At 43.9% G+C, this 12,399-nt stretch overlaps 1 protein-coding gene across 1 annotated transcript in view; it reads right to left on the bottom strand.

Moving 5' to 3' along the window:
• Positions 1–12,399, bottom strand: part of slit3 (slit homolog 3 (Drosophila)) — a 295,699-nt gene that overhangs the window by 258,784 nt on the left and 24,516 nt on the right. Inside the window, exons 3-4 of the mRNA XM_069669598.1 lie at positions 7,488–7,559; positions 2,935–3,006 (exon numbers count right to left, since the gene is read on the bottom strand). Of these exons, the coding sequence (XP_069525699.1) occupies positions 2,935–3,006; positions 7,488–7,559 (144 nt within the window). The remainder of the gene's footprint in view (positions 1–2,934; positions 3,007–7,487; positions 7,560–12,399) is intronic.

Below are 12,399 nucleotides of genomic sequence, written 5' to 3'. Positions count from 1 at the left end.
CAGCCGGAGGAAACTCCAGACACTGTAATTTAGATTGTGCTGATGGCGAAGTAGGGATATAAAGAACATGAGATTTATAATGTTAAGTTTGGAACACGTTCATCCTTTCCACTCGCTTACCGAGTCGACTGAGAGCTCTATAGGGATCCATAATCGACCGGCGATAAATAAGAGCTATCGAGACCAATTAGGGGTTTTATGGAACAGTGAGCCAGGCGGCGGAGGAAATAAGACTGTCACTCATGAAGACGGAGAAGAGAAGAGTGTGTGTGTGTGTGTTTGCATCCGTCAATGTGTGTGTCCCCGATGTTCTCACGAGGGGGTTTCACCGTGTGCGATCCTGGAAGCCACAGCTGACGTAAATGACAATCTGCTTTCAGCCATAACAGTGCGCGTCGCTGTCTTCAGCAATACATCACGCGCCACCACAGATATATGAAACACACCATCAGTCTGTCAGGAGGTTTCAGTGGAGGTTTCACAGTTTGCACCCCGCTGAGAACATTTCATATACTGTAACATCTCTGCCAACACAGATCGTACTGAGAGGGCTCTGCAGGAAACACAAGGCTATTTATTGTCATCATAATAAACCACAATTATTGTAAGTACTGTTTTTGTTTTTTTCTGTTGGCCAGTTTTTTCTACCTCTACTCGCTTTCAAAATAAAATTATCAATGACAAAATAGTTTTATTTTGAAATTGACCAATTAAGTCTTGTCATCATGTTGCGAGCCTTAAGAGCCAATTGGCACTCTCTGGAGGCACGAAGCTCCCTTCTGTTTAGTAGAGAAACTCTACGCCTGTCAGTCAAAACGCTGGGGAACAATTCCCCGTCACAAAGCTGCTGAAGAAGAAGACATACTTTATTAATCCCCAAGCAGACATTTTTTTGACTGTTTTTTACAAACATGTGACACACACAAAACACACACAAACAGGTCACTATGGACATGCATTAATGGAGAGATGTCAGCGTGAGGGGGCTGCACATGGACATGCGCCCCGAGGGGGGATTCGACGCCTTGCTTTAAGGACACCTCGAGTCCACAGCTACCAGCCCCAATTCCATGCTTGGTCCGTACCAGGACTTGAACCGGCCACCCTCTGGTTCCCAAGCTGAGCTTTTTAAGTCTTGTTTTATTTCAACATTTCATTATGTAGAAAAAAGAAAAGAGCATTTCATCCTCAAAACCTTTAAATTTTGAAATAAATAGGAAATGATAGGCATCGGTTTAGCTTAGCGGTTAAATCACACGTCCCACATACAGAGGCTGAAGTCCTTGATGCGGCAGCCCCGGGTTTGACTCCCACCCTTGGCATCTCGCGGCGTGTCGGCCCACTCTCTCTTGTTTCCAACACTATACTATCCGCTCTCTCTCTCTATAAAGGCATTAAAGGCCAAAAAAAACATTTAAAATACAGGAAATGATGTGATGACAAGATCTGACTTAAAACAGGAGATGTACCATAGATTTGAGAGGTGCTTCAATTTTACAACTACTGTAGGACAGCATTAATCTAACAGCTTTAAAGAGCTTTTACTTTAGGAATCCTTATTTTGAGTATCAAATAGTTGCTGCTAGTCGGACGGAAAGGTGGCTGCGAAAGTGTGGTGTGTGTTTCACAAAGTATGGCATCCTGTGAGCTTGGATTCAAAGCAGTGATTGGAGAATGTATTTAATGGTCCACAGCAAATAGCACTTCCAACAAAGCTCGGAAGGTATGAAAAGATGCTAATGCAACATTTGTAAAGTGTTTATGTGACAAAATTTGACTGCTACGGCCTTATTACGGATCTAATAGGACACTTTGACCTGGTTAAAAATGCAGCTTTGATACTCAAAAGCTGTTCAGTTTCCTTTTAAATTCCTACCGGTCTATTTTTCATAACCTAAGACTTGAATGAAGTCAAAAAACACAAAAAGTCCACACACAAAAGACACACTTTTTCAACAAAGAAAGGTTCCAGTAGGTTCCAGTAGCTTCCAAAGCGTTCTGCTTCATGGAAACTTTATAAAAGGGAGTGAGAGAAGTGAGAAGTTAAAAGTCCCAGCGCTGGTAGTCCCTCCTGTACACCCCGAAACACACACACACTGCACACGCAGATATTAACTCATGCACACACTTAAACATACATGACATATAAGCTCAAAAATGCACACAATAATGGCTGCAGACACACACACACACACACACACACACACTTAAACATACATGACATATAAGCTCAAAAATGCACACAATAATGGCTGCAGACACACACACACACACACACACACACACACACACACACACACCGGGTCTACCTCCAGCTTTACTTGAAGGCGGCCCAATACAAACAGCTATAAAGTGTAGAAGGTGTTTCAACCTTCAACCTGAGCTGACAGAGACGCTGTGAGGAGAAGACAAATAGAGAACCCGAGAGCAGACGGAGAGCGCGCAGGGGAAGAAAAGGAGACAGGGTGGGTGCACCGATGGGACCCAAACACACAAAGAGAAAGAGAAAGAGAGAGAGAGTCTGGGAATGTGAGAAGAAATCAAGAGAGAGAAGGAGGGAAAGTGGGAGGCTTCTCTGCATCAGTCTGACCCGCTCGTACACTCTGAGCACTCTGGGAAAAACGACATATTCAGGAATAAAATAATCCTCTCAGGTCCAAGCCAAACATTCACTCCAGGCGCACTTTCACCTCTTAAAAACCGACACACACAAACACATCTGACACTCTTTTCCACCTCTCGACAGGAGCACAGAGCGGCACTGTGTCACCTGGCGCGGGACTTGAACCCTCAACCCCGGATAAAAGCTCTGACATCGCACCGTGGCTGTGTTTTCAAATGGATCGCATATCACATCAAAGAAGCAGAGTGGGAGAGTCAGCGAGGGATGGGAGAGTCGAGGAGAGAAGGGAAAACAAAAAAAGGTGTACTCACAGTCTTCCGAGCTTGGGGTTGGACTGGAAGAGGAGCTCTGGGAGGAACTGGAGTTTGTTTCTGTTCAGACGACTGTGGAGAGAAACGGAGGAAATAAACTTAAAGTAACAGTTTGGTATCGTTAAACTCAAAGAGAAAAGGTCATAGGTCATTCTCATTCATGCTTTTATTGTTGACTTCTCCATCACCGACCAGGCAACGGCATCACCCCGAAGGTCAGCAGGTTCGTGGTTCAAAGGTCAAACTCATGGGAAAGTCTGTCTTGTTTCCTGTGATCATGACCTCCAGGTTATCACGCTGTGTTTTATGTGGGTGTGTGTTACAGGCTATCGTGCTGTAAGCTCTCTAACGCCAGTTATCGCTCTCATCCCTGCCTGTGCTCCGACCTCAGAGCAAGAGGAGGAACCAGTCTGGCTTTCTGGTAGCTTCACGTTATCTAAGGAAATTCTTTGAGTAATACATTGTAAATATCTGAACTGCTTTGTCACTTAGTTAAACGATAAACTGTACCATCAATCAGGGAATTACGAGCCAGTTCAGTGCACCAGTGCGAATCGAAAAGGCCTCATTTTTCTGATAGGACAAAAATGCACAAAATGCAACAAGTTCATACTTCATTTATTTTCCTAACAGATAAATATGAAAGCCTTTCCATCCTGCATTTCTTCCACAAATATCTGCTGAAAAACAAATCATTAGTGTGAGACGAGTGTAGCCAACATAAACTCTCCCATATCACAGAAAATACTTGAATCTTCAGTGGCCGATTTCACTGGAAACATTTAAAATGATTCTGAATTAATGGATGCAAGTACATCTGACTGTTCATATGATCGTAGATGTATGTTTTTTATATCTTCTCTGTAATTTGACCTTTATGTTATGTGTCTGTTTTATGTCCACAGCGGCGCAATCGTGCTGTGGCCAGGACAGTGTGACAAAAAAACCCTGTTTTTATTAATCAACACGTTCAAATGTGTTGAAAACAAAAGACAAAAAACGAATCCTCCTGCTCTGTATGGACAACTTTATTTGCATGATCAGAACAGGCTTTACTGACCACATTTATTATATAAGATCACACGAGTATCAGGAGTAGAAACGGTACTACCTAGTCTCTACTGAAGGACAAGAACAACAGCACTGTGAAATGTTGGTTGTGCCAGGAGGATAAGTGCTCGTCAACTGTGAAAAGCTCCGCAACACTGGTGGGACTAAGAGCCTGTGTTGTGTTTTTGTTCATGGAAACAGCTGTGCCTAATACTGTATGCCTCTGCCCAGTTCACAGTCAGATTGTTGGCATAATAAGGAGCTGTAAAGGTTATATACTGTCTGTCATTCCTGTTATTAGACAGAGTTACAGATTATGGGCCGTACTTTTAGACTGGGGACCAAGACTGAATAAGGGTAGACCTTCTGGATGTAATGTTCTCCAAACTTTTTCTGTTAAATGTCACCAGATTGTAGTATTTCAAAGTTTCAAATGCACCTTTCTGGGTTTTTTCTTCCTATAAAACGCTCCTTATTCCTGACTTAACAGCACAAATGCTCCTCATGCCCAATGCCTCTTCTATTATAGACACATGGCACTTATTTACAAAGGAATGAGAGGCAGAGGGAGACGGAGCGAGTGAAAGAACGGTGTCGCCCAACAGGTAGACACGTTTTTGAGTGTGTATAAGATGTGTCTTTTTGTGCGAGTGTGTGCAGAGGGAGGGTGGGGTGTGCAGCCGCAGAGATAGATGAGGACAGTGTGACTGCAGGGAGTGAAAGTGTTATCAAGCTACCAAAGCATTTTGCTGAGAAACGAGGCGTGGAGGGGAAAAAGGAGGGCGGCGGGTCGGGAGGGGTCACAGAGTCGAATCTGTGCCGGAGAAGACACAGACACCGACCTTTTAACCCCGCTGATAATGATAATAAGACCCTGACTTTCACTTCTGCGTGCCCCGATGGAAACAGAGCCGCAGTCCAAGAAGAGATATCCTCCATTTGAAATAATTGACCCCTGCTCCGGGAGAAAAACTGCTGGTACCAGAGTGAAGCACATGATCGGCTACTATTACAGCTATGAGTCATTTCAAGACCTTCCTTTGTGTATTTCCGAAAAAATAATGACGAGTTTCCTTTGAAATAACACCAGACCACAAGTTCATGGGCACTATATATTTAGAAATTATCCCAATAAGTCAGAATAAAACTTCTCTAACTCGGCCAATACCTCAAAATCCTGAAGTTTGATACATTTTTATAAGGAAAACCACACAAAAAATCACTTATCTTGGAAAAAGACTGTACTAAAACAGGACTAAAAGGCAGCTAATCACTTCATTTTGCCATTTCAGGCCCACTCGGCGTCGCTAAACTGCCAGAAGAGGTGAAACAATCCTCCCCATGACTTCATCTTTCATGCTTTGACACACATGAATCTCCTCAGCAGATGAGACGACTACATAAGCTCCATGTTTTTCACATTGTGACGCCATAAATCACACTGACTCAGCACCGCGACCTCTCGCCCCCGACCTTCCACCCTGACAGGCAGAACATCAGAGAAGCTGTCAGCTAAGCATTTTAAAAAGCATTTCACTATCAGTGAGGGGAAAACTTCAGAGGCCTCGTCGTTCTCGTCCCTGCAGCAGAGTGTTTCTCTGGAACAGTTTCAACCAAAACAGAAAAAATCAAGGTCATCCGTACATGATTATAATACATGTAGATTTTTAAGCAACAAAAGCTTATTTCCAAATGATTTAGATCAGTGAAATGCCTTCTCATGTGTGTTTCCCTCCTCACCCCTGACCTTTGACCCTCACTGACACACCACATTAAAGAGCCTTTTAACACCAAAGCAGCCATCACCTCTCGCTTTCTCTATCAGACGTGTGATCTCCATTTAGAGGGATACACATGTTGCTGCCACTCAGCGTCTCCTCAGAGGAGTTCGCTGTCACCTGACTTTAAGCTTCTGACTGGTCAAGGTTGAGCAATAAAGACAGTTTGGTTTGGGCAAGGGAAAGCTTCATCTCGTCACTGCTGACTTTTTCTTTGTTGAATTAACCTTAACACATTTAATAACAGCTACTGTGAGGAACTTTCTGGTCTGTGTCGATTTTGGCGACCCCTGTGGACAAAGCGTGTTGTCTTATCTCCTTTCTGATCCTGTCCTATACTTACGTAGTAGTTATCTGTAGCGAAAAATAATCCTCCTGCTGTCTTCTATCTGTCAAACGTATCACAGATTTAAACAAAGGCTGTCTCGGAAGCGTGCTGTTAATAGCCGTGTTTGACACCAACCTGGTGGCAGCTGTAACAGCCACTAAAAATGACCACATACTGGGCACCGTTTTAGCTCAGCGGTTAAATCGGCGGCCCATGTACAGAGGCCATTGTAGCTCATATAGAGGAATTAAAGGTTTTATAAGGGTTGCCTTCAGTTGCAGGCAAAAGGTGTTTAGCTTTATCTGAAACCAACAGGTATCAAATTATTTGGGCTGGGTTTCGAATCGATTATCATTTGAATGACCCAATATCGATTAATAATACCCGAGATCGATCTTTAAAAATATGTAAAAACTTTGTCTGATCACTCACATTTCTGAGCGCTCCTGAACACAGCACGACTCAGCGCATCCCCTCTAAACACGACAGTGAGGGAGACATGCCCGGACTTGTTTACTGCAGCTACTACGGCAACTGACGGACTCTTTTTATCGTGTGTGTCCATGAATATGTAAGTTAGTTTTGCACTGATGTTTATGTCACTCTCTGTTAGCGTCAGCTTTGGCCGCATGTGTGTTTTCGGCATGTTTTTTATACAGTATGCCTTTCCCTATAACTTTCGTGTGGTTTTGTTCTTCGCGCTACGAGATCTCGTGGCCAAATCTCGCACAAGTTAAAGCCCAGTTCGTCATGTTAAATAAAAAGTACATGATGTAACTTCTTTGGGGTCAATACGTTCTGTTTTCTTTCCATCCTCCAGCATCATAAAGACTCTGTGCAGAACAGAACATGGAAGCACGTCTTCCTGCAGATCCTGTCATCCCTCGAGCTCAGTGTCGTAAACATGCAGGTGTGTGTGTGTGTGTGTGTGTGGGGGGGGGGGATGTTGTGATGTGCACCCTGATTCTGTTGACTAGAGCCTTGGTGTGAGCTGACACACACGCACACGCACACACAGGGAACAAGGCCATATCTGTGAGAGATTCCAAGGTTGTGTGTGAAGTGGATGGACTCTGGTGTCATCCAGGTTCACTCTGTGTGTGTCTGTGCATGTGTGCATTACAAAATGGGCAACAGCAAGAAAAAGATGTTTGTATGTTTGACAAAATGGAAAATCAGCATTGTTAACTCATATATCTGCATGTGTCTGAAGTTGTGTTTTCTGGCCGTATGCATGCATATTTTTTGGATGTTTTTGAGAGTGCATTTCTGTAGCCTGGTGGGTTTTTTACACGTCTAAAAATACCTTAAGTTTGCATCAGCTGTTGAGCTTGCTCTGCTTTTTTTCCCTCACACACATACACACAACAGATAGCAGTATAAGACGGTGCTCTTACAGTCTCTCCAGCAGTCTGAGGTCCTGGAAGGCTCCTCTCTCGACAACAGTTATCTGGTTGTCCTCCAGATGACTGTAACAAAGGGAAAAAGGACACAGAGAAAAGATCAACAGTTGCTTACTTCAGAAAAAATACAAAATCAAAATCAGCAGGAAAATGTATGTGACTGTGTGGGGAACGGGAGCGGGTCTTAGGAGGCGAAATATCTGATCACGAACATTACAAAAGGATCAAACAGAAGATAAACTGAAACTCTGAATCTGAAACTCAGATTTCAAACACTGATACAGAAACTTGCATTTTTTAAAAGTTGGTTATATAAACAAGCAATCACTGCACCAAAAAATGACCTGGCATGAAGCAAAAGTTTAAGACGTTTCACAAATGTCACAATGTAGCGAGCCAAAACAAACTCTTAACAACTCATCCCTCTCCCGCTCCTCTGAGGACATCTGCATGTCTCCTCTGCCTCCCCAGTCCTCACTGATCTGTTTGTGTGTTGTCATGTCTTAAGGCGATCTAAGGTTTTCCAGATGGGACGGAGCAAAGAAGGGAGAGCTTCTTCTGTGATATGTGTGTTTATATTTTCTGTCCGAGGATGTTAAGAGTGACAAGTCCTGAGAGAGGAGGGGAGAGGAGGGGAGGGGGATAGAAGGAATAAAGACGTGAGAGGCAGAGAAGGAGAGGAAGGAAGAGAGATTTAGAGATTAAGAAAAAGTACAATGACAATACAAACTGAGTGAGGGGGATATTAAAGGGGGAGGACTTATTAAAAAAAATAAAGATGACATTTGGCCTGCCATGAGGGCTCTGAATTGTTTTGGCGTGACCTTCCTTTAAATATCCCCTCAAGGAAAATGTTTTGACATGCAGCTTTAATTTAGCCATGAATCTGTGTTCTGTCATATCTGCTCTTTTCAAAAACACACAGAGACAGTCAGGAATCTGTTGGACTCAGACTGAAATTTGCTAAAATTTACCAGATTAAGGCCATGTCAAGACTTTCTCCCTCCTTCGTTTCTAAAAAAAAACCCCGTCCACAAAGGCACGGTTAAAAAAATCCCCGTCCACATGAAAACGCGAAACAACAACAGAAACGCTGTCATGAGAATGTCACATCAACAGGCGGCCATGTAACCCGGTCATGCAAAGAAGAGAAAGAAAATCGCGGCCAATCAAAAGTCTGAAAAATGAAATGAAAAAAATTACCAGGAGACTGCATCCTGACGCCTGTTCCTCAATATGGTAGACGAGTAACTGTACATACATGTGTAAATATGTAAAAAGTGTTAAGCATCACTGTTTATGTCACGTTCGTCCTTTTGCAAGGAATGTCTCCTCATGTGTGACACCTCACACAGGAGATGACGTTACGAGCCAAAGACGCTGTTTACCCCGTCTACACGTCTCCGTGGAAACAGACTTTCTAAAAGTTTTCACTGAACTAAAACTGCGTTTGTGTGTGAACAAAAGGTCAAAATGCCGAGATAAATCTACATTTTGAAAAAGACCCATGTACATGTGCATTTATGGAGATGAACGTACAGAAAATACTTACAATGATAACGTATAGTCACTCAACCCCAGTGTCCTTATAGGGCTCCTTTTTGCAGCCCATGTATCAGTGTTTATTTGCAGGAATCTGAGTAACAAAATCTTTAATCAAAGATTTTTTCGCACCGTCCATTATCTATTCCGCTTATCCTGTTCAGGGTCGCGGAGGGGCTGGAGCCTATCCCAGCTGCCATTGGGTGAGAGGCGGGGCACACCCTGGACTGATCGGCAGTAAATCACAGGGCTGACACACAGAGACAGACAACCTTTCACGCTCACATTCACACCTACGGGCAATTTAAAGGAGCACGTCTTCGGACTGTTGGAGGACGCCGCAGTAGGGAGGGAACCCACGCATGCATGGGGAGAACATGCACACTCCACACAGAAAGGCCCACTTCATCCTAACTGGGGTTTGAACAAGGAACCTTGTAGTGGTGAGGCGACATCGCTAACCAGTCCTGTTTTTGTTTAGTTTTTTCTTTTAATTATGTTTTGGCTTTATTCAGTAGGGCGGCTGAAGAGATGGGAAATGTGGGGAGTAAAGAGTGGGTAATGACATGCAAAAGCTAAATCAGCGCCCCCAATGCTGCTCTGTAATTGAATTTCTTACAACATGTTCTCGATATCTTTATCTTTCGTTTGTAAAGATTTTCCTTTTACTCCTGCTTCTTGCAGCACAAAAAAATTGAAATCAAGTGATCAGCTGTATCTATCTAGCAGGCTTTAACCAGTCAGAACACAGGATCGCTCACATGGGAAACGTCTGATGTCTAAGCTAAAACAGACAAACACAAACTGACAGGAGTAAATACAATCTGCACAGAGCATGCATAGAAACACTGACCCAGCACTAATGTGCAATGTCAGATATGTGTGTAAACATGCGCAGAGTAAACACAGGTACAGAGTTCTGCACTGTCAGCAAACATACCCAAACATGCATGTAAACAAATCCCCCGCCCTGACTGCAGCTCATCAGTCATCATCTACAGAGCAGCATGCATTAACGCCACATGTTGACTCCATGTATTCTGACTGCATTTCTCCGCCCTGATAGAAAGGCATATCTCGTAAAAATCCAAAGCGAGCGAAATCAAGACATAACTTTGAGTAACTATCGGAGTTTATTTGTCCAAATGAGGGATTAACCGCACGCTGATTTATTGTATGAAGTATAGAAAGGCGAGGGATCTGCAGCCAAACACATGGCGTGTGGAGCCGATGCTGGCACATGGCGCAGATGAGGTATTGTGTTTTTGGCGTGCACAGAGAAGGAGAAAAGAGAGAAAACATGCATTGATTTCATGTGTGTGGGGCCTGGTGTGTCTAATAACTCTTTTTTTCAACAATATTAGAACGTTTAAGCAACCATTATTAAACGCACAATGATGTCACGCTACCTTATGGCACACTCGGATCACTCTGCAGGAAACAAGGAAATACTTCAGGGGATATTAACTTCACTAGCTGTTGACGCACAATGGGTGACAGCACATTAACTTTCCACGGCCAAATGTTCAATATCGAGCCCCAGTTTTCACCTACGTCTAAATTTGTTTGGAATTAACTCAATTTCGCCGCAGTCTGGAAGAAATCTTATGACGTGAGGCTGCCAAGGATATTAGGGTAAGTGTTGCGCATGCAGAGACAAGCTGTGTGTGTGAGTATAGCGAGACGATCTGACCGCTCAGATTCAAGAATATTCAGGCTGCTGGGTTGGGTTACAGGGTTTTGGATGAATGTAAACAGTGTATGAATATTTTCACACGATTACAACAGGCAGTCTGATTTAGATGCTTTAAGGAGGTCAGAGACAAACTTTAAGGATTAGTCCAATAACACCTTTTATGTTTTGGATTTAATGATCACTGACAACCGTATTCTACAGCAGCTGAAGCTACACCTTTACAGTTCTGTTGCATATACATTGAATATCCATATGTAGGTTCCCCTTCTGCCGCCAAAACAGCCTCATCGAGGCACGGACTCCACTAGACCTCTGAAGGTGTGCTGAGGTATCTGGTACCAAGATGTTAGCAGCAGATCCCTTAAGTCCTAAAAGTTGCGAGGTGGGGCCTCCATGGATCGGACTTGTTTGTCGAGCACATCCCACAGACGCTCGATTGGATTGAGATCTGGGAAATTTGGAGGCCAAGTCAACACCTTGAACTTGTCGTGTTCCTCAAACCATTCCTGAACCATTTTTGCAGCGTGGCAGGGCGCATCATCCTGCCATTAGAGAACACCATTTCCATGAAGGGGTGCACTTGGTTTGCAAAAATGTTAAGATTGGTGGTAAGTGTCAAAGTAACATCCACATGAATGGCAGGACCCGACGTTTCCCAGCAGAACATTCCCCAAAGCATCACACTGCCTCTGCCGGCTTGCTTTCTTCCAACAGGTGCCATGTCAGCACACCAGGCCATCCACGTGATTTAAAAGAAAACGTGATTCATCAGACAAAGCCGCCTTCTTCCATTGCTCTGTGGTCCAGTTCTGATGCTCACACGCCCATTGTAGGCGCTTTCAGCGGTGGACAGGGGTCAGCACGGGCACATTGACTGCTCTGCAGCCACGCAGGCCCATACCAGAACCAGACCTAACCTTTTCAGCAATTTGAGCTGCAGTAGCTCATCTGTTGGATCGGACCACATTGGCCAGCCTTCGCTCCTTATGCGCATCTATGGGCCTTGACCCTGTGGGAACCGGGAACACCCCACGAGAGCTGCATTTCTGGAGATGCTCTGACTCAGTTGTCTAGCCATCACAATTTGGCCCTTATCAAAGTCGCTCACATCCTGACACTTGCACATTTTTCCTGCTTCCATCACATCAACTTTGACGACAAAACGTTCACTTGCTGCCTAACATATCCCACCCAATGACAGGGGCCATCGTAACGAGATAATCAATGCTATTCAGTCAACCTGTCGGGGGTCATAATGTTATGGCTGATCAGTGTATACTGTCATATTTAGATGTCTTATATAGAATGGGAGTCAACTACTTTCACAGGACTAATTATCAGTAATTACCAGCCTGTTTACATACATGCATGGGGACTGGTGAATACATGTCTGCAGCCATTAGTGTTCCCTGGGAAGAATGTTAGAAGCATTTAAGTGCATGCAAACTTTTCCCTTGGGATGTATGTAAGTGCCCAGCAAAGAGGCATTTGAGAGAGAGAGAGAGAGTGTGTCCTGTGTGTGTGTGCGTGTGTGTGTGTGTGTGCGTGTGTGTGTGTGTGTGTGTGTGTGTGAGGAATGAGAGGGAGAGATAGAGGTCCAGTAAGTAACAGTAATACCTATTTTACTGCAGATAAGGTTAAAGGCTGCACTCTGTGAGACCATGTATG

The sequence above is a fragment of the Semicossyphus pulcher genome, unplaced genomic scaffold, assembly GCF_022749685.1.
Source record: "Semicossyphus pulcher isolate SPU_LCO1_2020_fin unplaced genomic scaffold, fSemPul1.0.p SCAF_2, whole genome shotgun sequence".
In the NCBI taxonomy this organism is placed as follows: Eukaryota; Metazoa; Chordata; class Actinopteri; order Labriformes; family Labridae; genus Semicossyphus; species Semicossyphus pulcher.
Note: the sequence above shows the minus strand (reverse complement) of the source record. Positions and strands in the feature narration are given on the sequence as shown.